Raw genomic sequence first — 20,106 nt, 5'->3', positions numbered from 1 at the left:
TGGACATTCATTTTTACAGAGCCTGCAAACTAACAACGTAAAAAAAAAAAAAAAAAAAGAAAAAGCTCAAACTGAACCGTAACGAAGCAGTTAATGCGCGTGTGGTTGAAGCACAAATCATTGCTTCAACCATGCACGTGCCTGCAAACTTTGTTTAAAAATTTAATTACCACTGCCCTTGGAGTTGTGTGGCTCATGCCGAGAAAAAGCCTCTCCAGAGTGACGAGCATGTTGAAGGCCTTCCGTTCATATTGTATACTGAACAACCAATAGGCTGCCAACAACATACACAGCCCCTCCTCGGCATTTGGAACGGAGAACAACCTCTCACGATCAACAACCAGGTGAAAGAAGTCTGCATCCTCTAAGTCTTGCCCGCTGTACAGGACACACGGTGTCGGTGGGATGTTTTCATCCTGCGTTAGGTAAAAGGAAAACGCACAACATATTTTAATGTAGAAGGCCAAAACATGTTTGCTCTTGTCAACTGCTATTATTCACTCCAGTTCAGGCCATGAGCATTGCTTATGTTTAAATAAGTAACCGGCATCTGCAACAATGTAAAATGAATGAGGAATTACAATTGGGGAAACATCACGACATGAAAATATTCCGATATAAGCTTAGAGATATATTTTAGTATCTCTATTTCAGTATGAAGATGCATTTGTGAAACCTATTTGCATTTCAATAGTGAGATACTTTTCCGATGCATTATGATACGCTGCTAGACTTATTTATTGTTGGAAATGAGTACAGGTCTGGAGATAAAAAAAAATAAAAGTCACGCCAAAAATCTGACGCATCACTGGTTCGTTTTCACCATGAGAGTGATTTTTTGCTTTGCTATCACATCTCACTTTTACAGTGGCCTGGTTTCTTTATGCGGACAGCAGCCTTCCTGTGTACATTTGAGGTTATTGTTTAGATAAGAGGACACCAACAAATGCACAGATGAGAAACAATACGTGCAGAAGGAAGAGAAGACAAAAAGCAGGGATGTTTGCGCAGACGCGCTTTGTCAGGCAGTGTCATCGGTCGTCAGCGCTCATTGGGTGCAATAATGGGTTCTTATCGGTATCAGCGAACATAGCCAAGGGCAGACAAGTTTCAAGGAGAAAAAAGGGGGCAAACACCGACAGAAGGCAGGCAGCTCAGGTGCTACAATCTATGTCTGCCACGGACGCACCCTGCTTACCTCGCCACCCCGCATTTATGAACCGTACAGGGCTACCGACTGACCATAATGGTACATGCTATTATTTGTTCGTTGGCCAATGTTAATTTTTTTGCTTCCTCCTCTACACTAAAAAAACCCAAAGATGAAGGTTCCAGAAAACAGCAAACATAACAATGTCTCGTATGTAGTTGTATAAATTAATTTTCACGAGCTACATTTACATTTTATGTGCAGTCGCTGGCCATATCTCTCCCGTCCGAACACCAACCGAAGCAGTGAAAATCCAGCATGAGGCACGTTGAGCATGGCTGTGTTTTGGAAGCCAGACTATTAGGTTTTTGGCGTTTCAGCCATTGTACCCGAAACTTGGTTCGCCTCAAATTTTTACTTTATATCTCTGTAATTTAGGTGGCCATTATCTCTTGAGCGTTACAGAAGTATTTGGGGCCTGGTGGGCCTAATGTTTGGGACACCCCATTAACAAAAGGGGCCAGGTGAACAAGCTGCTATTGAACTGTTGGAAGCCAGTTAACACGCTACACTGTCTCTGTATTGAAAACCCTAGAAAGATCAGCATGCCTGCCGCCTTCCAGCCTTCATTGGTTTTTCAGGACTTGTATTCATGTGCATTTCACATGTTTGTTTCCTTTGACATCAACATGGTCACTAATATGTATTCAGAAGGCTCCAATTCTAGCCCCTGCGGGCACTATGAAAAAACATACCGTGAAAACAAAAAAAAAACGAACACTCTACCCACAAAAAACAACAAAAAAACCTCTTTAGTTAGCATTTATTTAACCCTGCTACATTGAAGGTAGGCTGGAACTTTGTTCTTGCTAGCATCAACTTTCGAAAAAATATAGTGAAATAACTTACATCTTCTTGCACGAACATTAGGGGCAGTGATGTTGACTCCTTGACGTTCAGTGCCAAAATGCGCAGAGTTGCAACAGTCAGGATGTCTGAAAAACACCAACAACATTTGTGCAAGATATCAAATACATTTTTGTACTCTTCGTTGCACGTGTCCTGGACGGTTTCAGAAAAAAAATGTATGCATTGTTCTGCTTATCTTCCAGTAGGATCAGTGACAATGAGGGAACTTCAGACAAATACTAAGATGTTCACTTGGCCAAGCCTGTCCCCACTAAAAGAAAAGAAGGCAACACACCAGAACGACCTAAATGGGTGCAACATAATATTATAGATAAGCCATTGGACATGTCACCAAATGGTATGAAACAATTCAAATCACCACGGGGAAATAACCTTGGGAGTATGATACAAACTCCCAAAGTTATTCCCCATACACTGGTGTGCAGCCCAAATGTCTGTCCTCTACGGCCCTCCACCACGCTGCCTGCACCTTGGCAGAGGGTTCTCCTCTGCCAAGGCGCTGCGCATATACAGCTGCAGCAGAAAAAGATTAGCACGAGCGACCAACGACCAGAGCGGCAAAATTGCAGCACGTAGCACTATTGTTTCCGAGCGCGCTGATAGCGAGAGTGCCAGTCACGTTCCATCTTTCAATACAGGGGAGGCCAGCACAAAGCAGCCCACCCTAAAGGCCGCATTTTGAAAGCTATAGTTTCGCTTACTTCTCAGCCGAGCAATGCGCCAACGTGGTTGCACACATAAACTCGGTTATTTTTTTTACAGTGGAGCTGTTAGCGGCTAGTTTCCCCAGGGTCGTGTCAGTCCTCAAATAACCCGATGACACAGAACTCTGGACAGCTACCGCCATATATAGGAGACGGCAGCAACCATCATAGATGGCCGCAACCTTTCCACTCTGGCTTGCCGACTAGCGATCGGCCATTACTTCATTCCCACCATAGTGCAGCTCCGCTAGTCTTCCTTCCTCAACAAAAGAGAAAGACTGAAAGTTTTTTGTTTGTTTTTTTACTATCTTTTCCCATGCATGCATTGAATGGTGGTATTTTATCGCTTGGTCGAAAAGCCTCCCTTGCGCAGCGGTTTTCTTACTGTACTCACGCCGTGTCCTGAGCCTCCCCAGATCCATGTGCGGTGCTGCTTGCAGTGTAAGTAGGACATGCTCCTGGCAGTCGATCGCCTTCTTTGTGGCCAACAGAACGATCTTGTCAATCCCTTTTGCGACTTTGTCGGCCAGGTTCATCTTCGTGAGCCTCTCGAAATCTTTAGCGAACTTCACAAAAGAAAATATAAAAATTGAAAGTTCAGGAAATATGCCACGGCATTTCTTTAATAAAATTTACAAAGAAATTGGCACTTGTTTATTAATTTAAATAAGGGAAACAAGAAACAACGCCTAAATTCAGATTTTACTGGCACTACCATTTACCGAGTCTAGGCCAACTCACCGAAAGCCAACTCATCGACGGTAAACTCGTCAGCAGCCCATTTGTCGAATAGGCCGAATCGTCATAAGGCAAATCGTCGAAGAAAAATTAGTCGAAGACGCCAACTGGTCGCCGCTGTTTCAAAGCCATAATATATAATTTTGTCCTGAAATGTTAAAGCAAATCCTGCCCTATAGTAATGCGTAATATCGCCGTATCGTAATAAACATCCAGTGCGCTCTTTCTTGTCGAAGATAACAACTTGCAGCTTTCTCCACTTTCACGGTGCAGTGGGGGACAGTTACTACGTCGCGTGTGCATCACTGTGGCACGTGTGAGTTTGCTTGGCCTACCCGTCCACGCTGCTTCGCGGCAACAGTCCGCAGCGGCTCATTACAAAAAGTAATAAAGAAAACTAGCAAAAGGACAATCCCGAAATTTACATTTCTAAACTTGTCTCAAGGTACTGTCCTAAAACCTAAAAAGACCGCTATCCCTAGTCCAAACACAAATAAAAATTTAGATCAAAAGATAACAAGGAACCATGAACTTTTACCTGGGACCGTCATTTAACCCATTCGAGGAATCGGCCTCGAATGGGTTAAATGACAGTCCCAGGTTGCCTTTCGACAAGTTGCCTTTTGATGAATTGTCCTACAACAAATTGGCCTATACTACGAATTGACTGTCGATGAGTCGGCTTTCAGCGAGTTGGCCGAATCCCCCATTTACCACAACTTGAAGGTGTGGGAAGGGCTTTAGGAACAAACATACGAACACACAATACGCAAGTTTCTTTTTTTAGTAACATTATTTTTTTTTAACTTCCCTTTGCTTCTGAAGTTCTTAATATGTCTATTGACTTGCCAAGCAAGTCTTGCAAGAGTGCAGAGAAATAATTGGTACTACAGACATCACGCTGATGAAATATCAAACCTTCTTCTTCACATGCAATCTCTTACTCTTTTCTTTCGGACCCTCGAGTCCTTTTCATGCAGTATGGCATAGAGTTGATAGGATCTCCAAACCTGGCCTGTGAACCATAGCTTCCAACTAAGTCGTTGGTCGCTGCATTAGCTAGGATGTTGCTAACACTCAACAGGCTCCCTCGCTTGGCTGCTCTGCCTTGAAATCGCATTGCCTTGTCGCCTGTCTCCTCTTAATCCGGTTTTTCATTTCCATTACCTATTTTTATCTGTACCACTGTATTTTTTATTGCTTATAAATGTTTCTATTCTCTTCTGCACACGCCGCTTCGCGTGTCGTTCCGCGGGTGAGTACTACCATTGCTACTGATTCCTATCGTGCTGTTAGCTGTTCATTTTTGGTTCATTTGACCCAGGTGTAGTCGAGAGGAGCCGTTTATGAACACCCGCACCCATGTCATAGGGGTAGGCAGAGCTCTGAATCAACAATCACGACGCGAGAGCCGAGTGTGGTGCGAGTCAACAAAGCGAGTGCAGGTGGCTCAATCGCACTCGGCTCTCGCGTCGCTTAGTTGACTGGCACTGTAGCATGTGCCTTCAATACCGCTTACTTGAGTAAGATACAGCCCGCCGCTTTGCTGTCACGAATCATTTGTCTGAATGCCTGCGAAACCGTAACACTGTTCGGCATGTCCAACTTTGCAGCGCCTCACAACTGCACGCAGTTGTCTTCACCCAAACGCTTCGCAGGACGCTGTCTTTTGGGAAGCAGTGCCAGGAAACATGCCGTCCGCCGGCAGTACTGTTTGTACAGCCTGGCACACAGCAAACTGTACTATGAGGGCATGTTACTGCTGAAGGTGACCTAAAGAAATAAAATACCTTGAGCTGACATCTTGACTAGAGAAATAAAATTATCGAAGGAACTACGAGTTTCAAGATGACTGCCTGGGAGACAGCACACCTCTGCACTTGAAAAGGGGTGCTTTTAACTGACAACCGCTTAGCAAGTAGTTTAAGAAGGCATACTATAAGCGCACACAAGCCGCGATGTTGGGCCGCCCGGCGCTTGCGAAGGGCTCGCGCCGCTGAGCGCAGTTTGTCAGGCACCGCAGCGTTGGATATGACAAACGGTGCTACGGCTTTGCAGGCATTCGGACAAATGATTCGCGGCAACTTATCTCTGCACTTGAAAAAGGGCGTTGGCAAATGACAACCGCTTAAAAGAAAGATTATGAAGGCATGCCATAGGCACATTCAAGCCGCGACATTGAGCCGTCGGCATTTGCAAAGGGATCGCACCGCAGCGCGCAATTGTCAAACGCCACAGCGTTGCATATGCCTCAGCTTTGCAAACATTCGGACAAATGGTTCGCAGCGACAAAGCAGCTTGCTGTATCTTGGTCAAGCAAGCGGCACCCGAAGGCATACGCTGCACTGCGAGTCAACGGAGCAGGCGCGGGCGGCTAAATCACAGCGCACTCTGCTCTCGCGTCGCAATTCTTGATTTAGAGTCTGCCTACCCCTATGACATCTGCGTGGGTGTTCATAAACGGCTCCTCACGACTGCACGCGGGTCAAGTGAACCAAAATGAACAGCTAACAGCACGACAGGAACCAGTAGCAACGATAACACTCACCCGGAGAACGACACGCGAAGCGGCCTGTTGTTCGTCAGCACTCCCGTCGAAAAAGGCATAATAAAGACAAAAACTATATATATGCAAAAAATACTGCGCACAGAAGAAAATAGAAACACTTAGAACCAATAAATATACACTTGAACATATAAAAATAGGTAATGAAATCAAAAAACAAGATTATGAGGAGACGAGCGACGAGGCAATGCGATCTCAAGGCAGAGTGGCCAGGCCAGGGACAGTCTCTCCCACAATTCCTCGCGCGCGGGCCAGGGCGCTTGGGGGATTTCGCAAAAGGGCTATTGAACGAGGAAATGCACAGAATGCGTCCGGTTCTCTGTGCAACTTTTTTTTTTCCTCAATAATCTTATTAACAGCTTTTTAGAAGTCACAAAAAAAGGGTTTCATCTTTTTGCTATTTTTAATATTGACTGTGTGCCTTCAATGACCCACGACTTTGATTAAATTTGGTGGTTGTGTCTAAACCTTAGAAAACAGCCCGTGATCACAAAGAGAGAGAGAGCGCAACTCGAACCGGCCAGTTCTCGTGGCGGTCCTCGGGCGGAAAGAAACTGAATTTTGAGCCTCAAATTCTGTTCTGGGCAGTTGGGTTCTCATAAGCCATGTACAACTAAAAACATCGGCGAGCATAAACACCCTGTCAGTGTCCCTTCAATAAGAGTTTCTGTATTCAAACAAGAGTACAAAAAAAAAGTCAACAACACCTTCGTATTCAATAAAGCGGAAGAGTAGCAGCAATGACTCACTCGCTGAGAGTCCATCAGGTATGGGTACCTTGTCCTAACAGCATCAATGCCCATTTGTGCCATGTCAGAGAGCCTCTTCCTCGCAGTGAGAGTCATCCTTTCATGGATTCCTTTTTCATCAGGAGCTGCCTTTCGTCCTTCTCGTATAAGCCATTCCTCATGGGCGATCAGGCTGGCTTCGTCCTCTCCAGCCAAAGCCGAAGCAGTGATGTTCTTGAGAGGCATGATCGAAAGGGCGCGATTTAGACATGAATATTCATTAACAGAAGGACAACAACTGACTACCTTTTTAGTGCTTGATGCTCTTAGCATGCCAAAATTTCTGATAAGGTAAAATTGAATTCAATCATTTGACCTAACATTGCCCAAGGCATTACCCTACGGGAGCACAAACAGTAGAAAACACACAATATAAAAAAGGAAACAGTCCAGATAAAAATATATAACATATTTCCTTGCACCTTGCTCAATAAATGCACCCCCAACTTTGTATCACGAGGTGGGAACGTTCAAATTTTTTTATGCGCCACTTTGAGCGATAAACAGCTAGACGATCATGGGAAGGAACGACCTCCATCTCCAGGTGGCCAAGCCAAGCCGGGGTCGTGGGAAGAAATGAACCTTCCGCCATTTTGCAATAAGCTTTTTTCCGAATCGGGGCGGCCCCTGGTGAGGAGATGCCAAGAAATGAATTCCGGGTACTAGCGGGCCATTTAGTTCCGGCTTCAGATATTTGCCATGATTATTGTGTCATAATGGAACTCGCTACTTCATTTTCACAACTGAGACATCCCACAAGTGTAAAATACCATAAATGTCGCCAAGCAATTAAAAAAACACTGGCCACTATTTTATTGGTTTCGAGCATGCCAGGTTTTAAGCAAAAAAATTGCAGGTGCCTTGGTTGATGTTTTACGCGAGAGAAACTTCAGCATACTTGCGATTGCACATGTTTCGTCGCGCAAGCAGAGACAACGCCTGTTCGACTGAAACCATGTCACTCAGCTTCGCAGCCAACTGTTCCGAGCGTGCAACGCATGCAATGTTGCATGGCAGGATTTTTGAAAGTTGCCTATAGACCTTTCAAGCGGCAGTCTCGAACGAAGCGATTTACAGCAGGCATCCCTGGTTTTGAGAGGATAAGTCAGTGTTGCCAGACTGCGCTGAGCTGTGGAGTTTCTCGTCAGTGGGCTGTGGCAGCCTGCGTGGGCACACTTTCGGACGCTGGTGGAGGCTAAATTGCCGTGTTCTATTTTTCTTTTGTATTCTATGGCAAATAGAATTTCTCGGGGTTTTTAAGAATGCTCTGTACTATTTTTGAGAACAAAAACAAAGCAACGAAAGCTGTTTTGGTGAGTCCGTGAGCGACAGAACGAATGCAACTGGGATGTTTGTTTTATTTTATGTTGATCTTTTTACGGCACCATACACTCCGCCTTGTCAATCTACAAAGATCTTAACCGTCAAAAATATTTGACCGCACAGGATATTCAAACTGCATAGATTTACTCGCCCACAAAATGAAATTCAACGAGTCTCATCAATCGAACAACATATATTGTACGTACCCCACAATGCCGCGTTATCCGAACAGGATTTGAGAAAGGTCTCAAATAACACAGCATATCCAATAAACAGTGTCGACGATAGTAACTTCACGACGATCAGACGGAATCCGGCGTGTTTTGGGCACATGTAGAAGAGAGCTGCTTTTTTGCACAGCTTCAAAGCAAACACTCCGGACCCGACCCTATCAGCTATTTTTCGCGAAGACTCGGAACACAAGTCGGGAAGGCTTTCTGGAGATTATCTCAACGGAAATAATCCTTCAAGAATGTCGAACTGCCTCCGTCACGACTCGCGAGTTGCTTGACGTTCACTCTCTTCGTTTGTTTCCTGCGAAGGCCGAGCAGGCTATGAGCCCTGGTATTCCCTGGTTCTCACAGTGCATGATAGCACACAAAGGGTAAGCATCCTAAACAGGCAAATAAAGTAAAAATTTCCAAGAAAAGTTGGCGAACTCTGAATGCACAATGCAGCTGGGGAGTCATGCTGACCGGGTTTCCACAGCTCAGGCAGGTGGCAGAAATTTATGGCTGGTAGGGGCCGCTTGGTTCGCAAAATGGCGGCGGCCAGAGAGCTTTTTCTGCAAATGTCTATAGCTTATGGTTGCCCCAACAGCACGATCGTGGGGTTTCCACGATGGTTTCATACATTAGCTAACATGCGGTTTGAAGATTAAGGTTTTCAAGTATGCTACTGAACATGGCCGTCGCACAACAGGAAGAAATTGTAGTGTTAACGAAGTCTTGAAGATTGCTCATGTGCAAAGCTCTTTGGCGATGTGCAAGGAGCTTTACGTGCCAGTGATCTCGAAAACCATAGTGCGACAAGGGTAGTACTCTTTCTGCTCATTAGAGTGCTGCATGTTCTCAGATCTTATGGACATTGTGAGACAAGGACCCAAGAAGAAGGACGATTGCAGGAGGCTCCACTGGTTCCAAATCACTGATTGACACTTAATGGAAGCTCGCCTGGGATCTTGAGAGCTTCCAGGTGAGCTCCAATCTCAGGTGAGCTTCCAGTGAATGCCAACCATCGAATCGGAATGAATCGAGCTCCCTGCCATCATCATCTTTCCGAATCCTTTCCACTCGAAAGCATTTCATGCTTCCACCTACTCGCGGAGACGGGATAAACCATTGTAGTTTTCCCGATTCGCGTTATCTGGTTGATGGAAGCGTTTCGTTGATTTCTAAGGCAGACACTGATGAGTAGAAAGAAAACCATGCGTAGATAACAATTTGATCATCCACTATGCAGACACGATATCCGCATCCGAACCACATCAGCAATTTTTGATCTTCCAAGTTTATCCCGGAAAGTTTAAACATTGCCCCTCACCAGCTTAATCTTTTTTTGCCGCTTCAGCTGTGTGGCTGCACCTCCATCATTTGGTCTTTTTGATCCAAATTTTGCACGGTTTTCAGCAACCCGGACGTCGTCTGAAAGGCGACGTCTTTCATTTTTGAACTTGTACCGCAGTGCTACTCTCCACGAGTCCTGTAAAATAAAGAAATACCACAGCTTGAACAACTATCTAAATTTAAATTTAGGTCCAGCCATAGCATTTTTGCTGCGATATCAGTTATTGGGAGCCTACCAAGGGAATCGTTCCTGCGCCAAGGAATGAAATTATGGCGTCCAGCTATACTCTTTTCACCTTTGAGCTGGGGAGAGCTTTCTTTTTCACTAAAGCACCAAGGTAAAGGAACAAACGCGACTGACCCGTTTCCCACCCCAACCCAGACAACTATTTTTGGAGATGACCGAGGATTCTATGCGGATTATCTCTGGGAGGGGGGAGAAGAAGGTTTGCAAAATCGCGTTGAGGGCAGTTCGACGTCCATCACTTCCTTCGTTTCCCATGAATGTCGAGCAGAAAAGCTTGAATGGCAGGCACTTACCAGTCTTATATATCACAATGGAAGATAACACAGAAAGGGTATGCAGCACTCATAAAAAAAATTAAGTGGGAACTTTCAAGAGGGGCGAGAAAACGTTGAATGCAAAACCGCCAAAACAGGTAGAGAACCGCACTGAGCGGGTGTTCACAGTCCAAGAGGGTGGCAGAAAATTTCTAGCTGATAGAGGGCCAGCTGCATCAGCATCAGCAACATGGCGGCGGCCTAGGAGCGTTTTTTGGAAAGATGTATAGAAGCACCAATGCTAAGAATTGATCGCAGCTATTATTATAAACGTGCAAAAGAAATGTGCTTACTGATCCAGTTCCTATAACATCTTGGAGCTGAGGGTACTTGTCAGTTAGTAGCTGAGTGACCTTGGAGTAAAAGTGCTGAGATGGGAACCTGCAGAAAAGTCGTGCCCATTCTTATGGCTCAACAATCTCTAATATTATAACCCACATTGTGAATCAATAGGTCCCGTATGCAGACTGAGCCTACGCGAGGAAGATGCAAGGTATTGTTCAGATGGTACACAGTGCATCAATGTTTTAAACATGCCAATGACCCCCAATCGATTATAACTAGTCGCACCAAATTTTCAGATATTTAAAAAAAAAAAGGAATATCTACACATTTTCCGCTTAGCAAATTCTTGTAATATGAATTTCGACAAAGAGACATGTTGTCCTATTGAAGGAAAACGAGCAAGTTACTTAAAGCTTCCATTAATTTTACACACCAGCAACACATACACCTGTAAATACAGCGAGGGCATGGATTGCTTCTAGCAAATGACAAGAAGTGACCTAACTAACCAAACATTTCTCTAGCCTGAACTGACTAATTTCATTTTTGGCGCAGCGGTCTCGACCAAGAAGCCTAAAATTCAGCACAAAGATGCACTTGTGAAACAACGCAAATAAGCCATCAATCTACTATGTTTACCACTGCACAAAATTTGGCAAGATAAGGACCAGAAAGAAGCAACCTAGCTTTTTTTCCGAATTACTTTTTTTTTTTTTGTATACAAGGAGGGTTAGAGGGATTAAACCCACTTCAAATATATTGCAAAAATCAGTTTCACCTGCTTCGATACTGTGATTTAAGACATAGGTTTAGCTGGATACAGAAAGATACAGCAAGCCAAAGGTTGACCGGTGCCCACAAAGAAGTCACCCATGAAAGGAACTGGAAATGATGAAGCTAGGAATAAGTCCGAATTTTGAGACCACCTTACTTACACTGTTATGTTCACCATTGCACGAAAGAGGAGCTCCACAATCTTTCGGAATGATGAAGATGTCAGAGGTTTGCCAGAGATGATCGTATCATGGAGAGCTCCAAGCTTGGGGAAAATGAAGGTGTTCCCATCGTCGTCTGAACACGAAGGCCTAAAAATAGTGCAATTATTTTATAAGAAAATGATTATTAAAAAAAAAAAAGAAAAAAAATGTTGCTATGTAGAAGCATATAAAAAAACAAAAAAAAACAGAAATACAATAAATATGTTATAGGCGTCTCACATGCTTTTTCTCAACCTCATTTTAAAGCGATAGCTGTTATGGGCTCTTCACCCCCCTTTGAAATGATGGTGTAGAGAAACCGTCGTCGATATTGATGAATGCTCTAAAACATTTGTTACACTTTGCCGCTGCCAGGGATCGAACTATGGGCCTACTGTGTGTGAGCCAAGTGCTTTACCACCTGAGCTATCAGCTGTGTTCCCTGAATAAACTGCATGTGGTGAGGACACATGCGTGCATCAGTCTTGTGAAGCGCCCGTGTTCCTCCCAGGCACTTAGCCAGGGTCTTGTTTCGGAAGAGGGAGGGAGGGAGGGAAGGGGGGGGGGGGGCAGAGGCCAAATGCTGTATGAGGGGGAGGAGGGAGAGGAGGCCCCAGCAAAATGGAAGATATTGGGGGGGGGGGGGGGGGGGGGGAGGGGGCCGGGCCCCATGGGCCCCCCTGGATACGTGCCTGGTTCCTCCATTGCCCAGGGAACGCAGCAGAACACAATGGTCCATGTACGTGAGATGCGTCAAAGAAGTAGATGAAACAAAACGGCACCGCGCAGGTAAAGCTACTTGCCGACATGTGATCCAAGCAAACAATAAATAAAAAGACGCGAACCAAAATGGCTAGATGTCACCACCCTAAGCAAAGCGCACATGTACGGTAGGCACCCGGTGAGACGCTAGTGCAGCTGGTATGAGCGTTTCCATTGATGCCACTTTGTCCGCCGTTCTATAGTGACAGCGGAATAGAAGCATTTCGAGGCTGCCTTGTATCACAACATAGCCTCTATAGTCGCAACCATTAAAACACACTTACAGCTCAAAGGGCTCGATGCCTACCAATGGTACATCTGGAGAGGAGTCATCTGGAGAAGTTTCATCTGGCAAGCTCTCTCTTTGGGCGGTTTCACAGTTTTCAGTGCGCACCGTCTCCAATGAAGCCTCCTCCTAAAACGAAAGGAAATCCCTGCAGTGTAAAGTTACTGGATTTGTGTTAAGGACCCCAGCAGGCTGTTTTAATGATATAACGGTTTGTACTTTACATGCTATAAGTAAGGTTTGGTGTATTTATTACTAATAAATGCCGCTAGATGCTCGCCGTTTCAGGAATTCAGTATAAATCGTAATGTACAAAATTTTCATATGCACACATGAAAGAATAAAAAACGCAGTGGACAAGAACAAACCAAGATATCTTTCCAGAGGTCCTATTTCGGCCCTGTCCACCTTCCGTTTCTTATCCTTTCGTGTGTGGATATGAACCTTCACCAATACGCTCGTCTTCAATAATACAGAAATTCGGCACCGTATTCTTGGTTCGTGGCTCATAATCTGAGCCCGAATTTGAAGCTTAAGCTCTTCGGTAGATGCAAACATGCACAGCATGCAATTTCACATAGTGTCAAACAGAGATGCTGTTCAATGCTAAGAATAATATGCGGAGTACAGTGCAACACCGTCCAGTAGAGCATGCAAGCCATATCACTTTGAAAAAGACATGGCCCTGACTGGCCCCCTCCTTCTAATGCAACACTCAAACTGCTCTGGTATCCAGTACTAACACGAAACAAAGTTTATCTAACGAGGACCTCGATACATACATTAGCAAGCGATATAAGCAGGAAAGCATGAGTGACGACCAGGCTGTGGCCAGTCACTTGCTGCGGCTATGTGGTCTGCGCAGCCCGGTCACCGCTTGCATATTCCAGCTCACACCACCAGCAACTGTACTTGCATATACAATACGAGCACATAGCCCCAAATCCTCAGTTTTGCTGGGACCTCCTCTCCCTGCCCGCTCCCCCTCCCCCATCTATGCCATTTTGACATGGGCGGTCCCCCCCCTCGACAAAACCCTATGTGCCCGATGCAATACTCTATATATAGGGTGGTCCAAGTCACCAGGATCGATCTAAAATGGACCATAAAAACAGGCGCCTGCACGTAGCAATCTAAACCTTTCGTCAAAGATCTATTTCACGGGTCAATTTTTTTTTGTAAAATTACAAAAAATAGGACCAAGAAAATTGCCAGGGTTAACGGCAGGCAACGACCCAGACGACCAAGCCCAGTAGCAGGGCGTGTTTGGCGATCGTATTCATAGATGGCATCGGGAGCAGCGTCCGACGGTGCAGCCGACCAGCTAAAGCTAGCAGACGACACGTTGGCAGCAAAAGCGCTGTCGTTATGCAGACACATTTTTTTTTACTTTAAGTTCTGCTTTTATTGCCCGCATTTATTTTTTAACCGAAGGTACATTTGAAAAAGATTATCTTCATTTTATAAAACCTTGGTCGCAAGCCGTCGCAGTAAGGAGGTAGCCCATCAATCTATACGAACGCCAAACACACCTTGCTACTAGACCCCTGTCGTCTGCGTCACTGTCCGCCGTAGACCCTGGCAAGTTTCTTGGCCTTATTTTTTACAGAAAGAGAGCTACGCTTTCTAATTTTACAAAAGGAAAGCGACATGTGAAATACACCTCTGACAAAAAGTCTAGATTGCTACGTGCAGGTGTCGATTTCTATGATCCATTTTATATCGATCCTGGTGACTTGGACCACCCTATACTTTGGTCTACGTGCTTGAGTGCAGGCGAACAATCACACTGAACTTCTCATCAGTTCCCTTATCTCTCAAGGTGCTTCTTTACAAAACGCTCGTGCGCTCTAAGCTGGAATATGCCTCTTGAATTGGGAACCCTGGCATTAACGTGTTGATATTGGCTTTTGAAGCAATTCAGAACAGATCTGTTTGTTTCATCCTTGCTAATTATCACTGCACTGCCAGTGTAACATCAATGAAAATAAGTTTGAACCTACCTAACCTTGCATTACGTGGAAATCTTAACAGTGTGTCTGTTCCACAAAATTTATTACTATAATCCTCTGCTATGTGACAAGTTACTGACACCTCTTTACATATCATAATTTCTTGACCATCCACAGATGGGCATTCCTCAATGTAACACTACAACTTTTTATAATTTATTTATACCTCAGACGACGGTCTTATGGAATCACCTTCCAGCATCTGTGGCATCCATATCCGATTCCATCGCTTCTAAACGATGCCTTAACAGTGTTAACTTTTAGCATTTCATTATTATGTATTTTTTTCATTCTTAAGATTGTCGTTTGTTTGCTTTTGATTGTTGTTTGTTTGCTTTTGATGTCTCCTTGTAACACACTCCCCTCTGCAATGTCCTCAGGCCCTGAGTAGGGTGACCATATTCCTCAAGGTAGAAAACGGGACATCCCAGCGGTAAAGGGGGGGGGGGGGGGGGGGGGGGGTACTAAAGTTTGAGAAAAAATGTAATTAAATTCTACATGCGTGCTATTCCTACATGATTCTACATCCGTGCTATATCCAGTAACTAAAAAAAAATATTTCTACCGTCCTCGCGAAAGAAAAAGTGTTTGTGGGCAAGAACAGTCCTAAATTTTACTCTCTGGGTAAATATTGTAAAGTACCTACGGTTAGTTTTGTAAAATATACTTGCAACGAATAGGCATAGTTGCAGTTTGCTTCTACTCGCTTGGTGCCAATTTTGAAACTATGTACTTCTGCGAAAACGGGACATGATTCTATATTGGGATAAAAAGACGGGACGGCAGAAATGGACCTGAAAAACGGGACTGTCCCGGCCAAAACGGGACGTCTGGTCACCCTAGCCCTGATGGTCTGAAGATGAAGATGCTCAGGAGCATCTTCAACTTCCTTCATCAGTAAACAGAAGTCCGCCATTAGTGTAGCACATATGGCGTTTTCAGATGATGATGATAGTGATCAAAGTGGCCAGACTGAATTCCGGAAAGGGTCTATTGTAGTTTTAAAGGTGGCCATTAATAAAAGCCAACCCAATTGACACGGTTCCCGAAAAAGCAACAGGCTTTGAGATATTCATCTGTTAATTTTTCCTTTTTTTGCTTAACTCAAAACCACACGCTGAAAGGTGCACCTGATTATGATGCAAAAAAAAAAGTGACGCCCGTGTTTCATGCCCTTCGCCACTATCTCGACAGACAGCGTGTCTGCTGGAGGCGCCGGCGTCACACTTGCTGGATAGTGACGGACGTACAGAAGTGACAGGACGCTTTTCTACCAATCATAATCAGGCACCAAGCTCCACAAACATACAGTGAAGGCGGCATTAACATAGCTATCACCATTAAAAAATTTTTAAAGAATAAAAAATTAAAAAAACGCTCGTATAGACACAGCCTATCACAGTTGTGATTATATTCCTAGTAATAAACCGTTTCTTTTTTTTTTTTTTCATTAATGCTTGATATACCTTGAACTTGTTGCAAAACCAAATACCTGAGTGGAAGATGAGCCTGGCCCACCCTCTGGGACAGTTACAATGGGCAGGAGAGTGATTTTAGCCATGTCATGTATTTCGTCGTCCGCAGCAAGGTCAGTGTATTCTTCAAATACCAAATCCAGCATCTGTAAAATGTATGCGCATGGACTAGCTTCACATATATCTAACCCAAAAATATTTTTATATAGTTAGTAAATCAGCTCCAGAGGCACTTAGCTTCTTTTCAGTTCTCATATGTGCTGGCTCAAATCAGTCCTATTCAATGAAGAGTAAAGGCTATAGGCACGAGCTCGTGCACGTTGACCGGAAATGGCCATACGCACGACGTGGAGAGCTTACTGTAAATATTGTCAAATGCCCTACAAAAAAAAAGTAAAAAAAAAAGAGGTGTCTAGCGTTACGTCCAACGCTGTGGCTAGCGTTACGTCCAGACAGAGCACTGAAATGGATATGCCTAACCTTCTCCCCCACCCTCCTCTCTCGCCCCTGTGAACCTAGGGAAGGCGGCGATTTGGACGTACGGTGTGGCTAGCGTTCCAGACGGAACGATAGCTGCTACTAGAGTTCCGTCTGGAACGCGGAGCTAGAGCTCGTGCCATTTGGGTCACCCTTTTCCGACGGCGCGTGTATCATTGGGGGGCTCGTTAACACCCCCCCCCCCCCCTCCCCTGCATTCACGCCGCTTCGCGGCGACAGTATGCGGCTGCTAATTACAAAACTAAGAGGGAGTTTTCGTAGACCATGTTTCGTTCACCGCTAAGCCCTCTGCAACGAAGAAGCCGCTACTGCGCCTGTGCGCCCATGCCCTTGACTGTAGAGTTCCGACATCATAGCAAGCTGCGTAGGGCATTGCGGGACGGCGAAAACGGTCTATGAAAACTCCCTATTAACCCACTTAGCCCTCCGTACACGCCGCCCAGCCAGCAACCCAAACCCGCTATGCCCTATTGCACCTCCGGCCATTTAGTTCAGCGAAGTTTCGTCGACAACATGCCTTCATGTCTTTCAGAGATAATTGTAAAAGAGAAATGTAAATACCGACAAAAAAAAAATCGAGAAGAAAAAAAAAGAAGTAAACCCACACTGCGGTTCGAACCCGGGCCCGCTGCGTGTAAGGCAGACACCTTTCCACTACACTACACCACCACTTCAGAAAGGATAAAGCCTACGGACTCCGGAGTGCACTTCAAACGGAAATGGCTATACGCACTCCGCTAGTCTCATATAAAAGGAATAGTCACAACAACTCATTCTTTTAAGCGGTGGCATAGCGTAGTGGTTAAGGTGTCAGCTTCGTACGCTAGTGGACGTGGGTTCGATCCGCGGTGGTCCCACTTTCTTTTTGTTTCGTTTTCTCAAACATTTTGTTTTGTCGAAGCATTTGGCAATATTTACTTTTTTTTTTTTTTTTTTTTTTTTTTTTTTTTTTTTTTTTTTTTTTTCCCGGTGAACACTAAAAGATTCGTTGCCGACGAAACTTCGCAAAACTAAATGGTACGGGACTCCCTTTCCTGATGCGATCGGGGACAGCGGGGCTTGGGTTGCCGGCTGGACGCCGCGAAGCGGCGTGTACTGGTTACGTTTTGTAATTAGCAGCCTCACACTGTCGCCGCGAAGCGGGGGGAACGCAGGCGGGCTCCCCAGCGATACACGTGCCATTCGAAAAGGGTGACCCGAGCGGCATGAGCTCTCCGCAGAGTGCGTGTAGCCATTTCCGTCCGAAGCGCACTCCGGAGTGCGTATAGCTTTACTCCTTCAGAAACTAGCCTTCAACATTTGCTTTATACGAGACCCAACTTGGACGTTACTTTAGTGGCGACCATCGTTCCGCCTGGACGGAACTCTAGACACTTCCTTTTGGATTACAATGTCGCTTGCTCCCGTTGCTTTCATGCGGATTGCCTCGTCGCGCGAGTGACCGAGCGACAGCGAAGCGGGTTCACCGACGCTTGCCTCGTCACTCGCCAAATCGCTTTCATGCGGTCTATACTTTACTCTTCGCGCTAAAACGTCATTTCCTCATATAACATGTACCCTTTCCAAGATAGATTCGAAGATGACGGTGGTTTAGGCGGTTAAAATCTTATCACTTCGATATTTTTTTCTGGATTAGGTGGTTCACAGCTTCGCAGTTCGGTGTCTTCTCTATCCTTCGTTTACTTAGCTTACTGTGACCTGCTACAGTTCGAGCACGGGGAAAATGTCAACAGAAACGAGGCACTTGCCTGAAACCTGACAGAAGACAGTTTGATGGAGTTCCCAAGAACGGGGCACGTAGCCACCGCATGTTTCAAAGAGTTTACCGATCCATCCTCGAGCTTGAAAGACCTGGCAGCCTTTAGGTGAGGCACGGTGACCAGACACCGCACGGGCGGCATTGTCGAACGCTGCTAAAGCCACGCGAGCAGCTAGGCGCGAAAATACTGACATTCGTTTGGCTCGTCAACTCGGTAAACTCGCCAACCGTCATTCGTCACCACCGCAAGTAACGCGCCAAACAGAACAAAGGAACGATAAGTGGGTGAAGGCTGTGGGTGGATAGATGGCTGAACCGATGGTTAATGGTGTATATGTGGCAGCTTGCGCCACCTAGTGTAGCTTAAGCACACAATATATTCCGGAAAATACTTGAGGAACAAACCGCGCCAAAACTAAGAATTTAAACAAAAACACTTTACTATTCGTAAAGACAGGGGACGGGAGAACACCATCTTTCAATTTTCAACAAACAAATGATTTATTGCCGGACGCTTCTCCTTCGGAGTTCCACTACAGGAGAGGGAAAGTTAAAAGGAGGGGGAAGGGGAAGGGGGCGGACAAGACAAGGCCCCGGGAGAAAACTCGGGGAAAGTAAAGCGGTAAAGCGCAGAGACAGCGGGAAGGAGGGGGAGGAAGGAGGCATCCCGATTTCCCTCTCAGGAGTAGGGACCACTCGCCCGGCCCGCCAAGGACGGCAACTCCGGTCTAAGGAATGTCACCTCTCTCTCCGACAGCGACAGCGAGGCCGAGGAAATGTTCTTCGGCGCCTCTTTTATGGGGTACGCCTCCACGATCTCGCGCCCGTAGCGGTTCTTGTTGGCCCCCAGAACACGCGCGGACGGGAACTCGGGGGCACATGGAGCGCAAACCTTGAGGTGATGGACCATGGGGTGTTGGGAGTCCCCCTCGTTTTTTTCTATTTCTCTCTCATGTTCGCGCAGGCGGTCGTTGAGGCAGCGGCCCGTCTGTACGATGTACTCTGCCCCGCACGAGAAGGGCACGGAATACACCCGTCCGACCGCGCAGGGAACGAAAGGGGCCGCGTGCCTCTTGGCGCGGCCTCAACTGCCACCTGCGCGAACATAGGAGAGAAATAGAAAAAAAAAAACGACGAGGACTCCCAACCAGGGGCGGATGCAGGAATTTCCTGAGGGGGGGGTCAGGTGTTGGTCAGCGCACCACATGTTTAGGACCCCCCCCCCCTCTCCCTCGTTTCACGCCCTAAATTTTACACATGCAGAATTCAAGAGGGGGGTCAGGACATCCGGACCCCCCCTCTAAATCCGCCCCTGCTCCCAACACCCCATGGTCCATCACCTCAAGGTTTGCGCTCCATGTGCCCCCGAGTTCCCGTCCGCGCGTGTTTTGGGGGCCATCAAGAACCGCTACGGGCGCGAGATCGTGGAGGCGTACGCCATAAAAGAGGCGCCGAAGAACATTTCCATTGACTTAAAACGAAAGAAACACACAAGAGGACGAAACAGACGACACAGCTTTCGACTTGCAGCTACAGATTTACTGGGGCGGCTAGCCGCTCAGAGCTCGACTTGGGGAGGCGATGGGGAAAGAGGGGAGGGCGATGAGGGGAGGTGTAAGAACACAGGGAGACCGTTGCGGGGGCGAACACAGCGGGCTGTCGAGGGAGGTGACATTCCTTAGACCGGAGTTGACGTCCTTGACGGGCCGGGCGAGTGGTCCCTGCTC

At 46.0% G+C, this 20,106-nt stretch overlaps 1 protein-coding gene across 2 annotated transcripts; it reads right to left on the bottom strand.

Annotated features, from left to right (window-relative positions):
* Window positions 1-45: 45 nt before the first annotated feature.
* LOC120840368 (sterile alpha motif domain-containing protein 3-like) lies at window positions 46-18,863 on the bottom strand. Of its 2 annotated transcripts, XM_040210866.3 has the most exons (10): window positions 18,369-18,863; window positions 16,140-16,268; window positions 12,634-12,764; window positions 11,546-11,695; window positions 10,619-10,706; window positions 9,742-9,900; window positions 6,838-7,050; window positions 3,179-3,350; window positions 2,060-2,145; window positions 46-416 (listed from the first exon to the last, which is right to left on the bottom strand). In XM_040210866.3, the coding sequence occupies exons 1-10, from the start codon at window positions 18,519-18,521 to the stop codon at window positions 126-128; spliced, it is 1,572 nt and encodes a 523-aa protein (XP_040066800.1). In that variant the 5' UTR covers window positions 18,522-18,863; the 3' UTR covers window positions 46-125. The 2 variants fall into 2 exon arrangements, with proteins under 2 accessions (XP_040066800.1, XP_040066804.1); XM_040210870.2 differs by lacking the exon at window positions 9,742-9,900.
* Window positions 18,864-20,106: the final 1,243 nt, after the last annotated feature.

This window comes from Ixodes scapularis, unplaced genomic scaffold (genome assembly GCF_016920785.2).
Source record: "Ixodes scapularis isolate PalLabHiFi unplaced genomic scaffold, ASM1692078v2 PGA_scaffold3__209_contigs__length_174095766, whole genome shotgun sequence".
NCBI classification, from domain to species: domain Eukaryota; kingdom Metazoa; phylum Arthropoda; class Arachnida; order Ixodida; family Ixodidae; genus Ixodes; species Ixodes scapularis.
The sequence above is the reverse complement of the archived record's forward strand: the minus strand, read 5'-3'. Positions and strand labels throughout refer to the sequence as shown.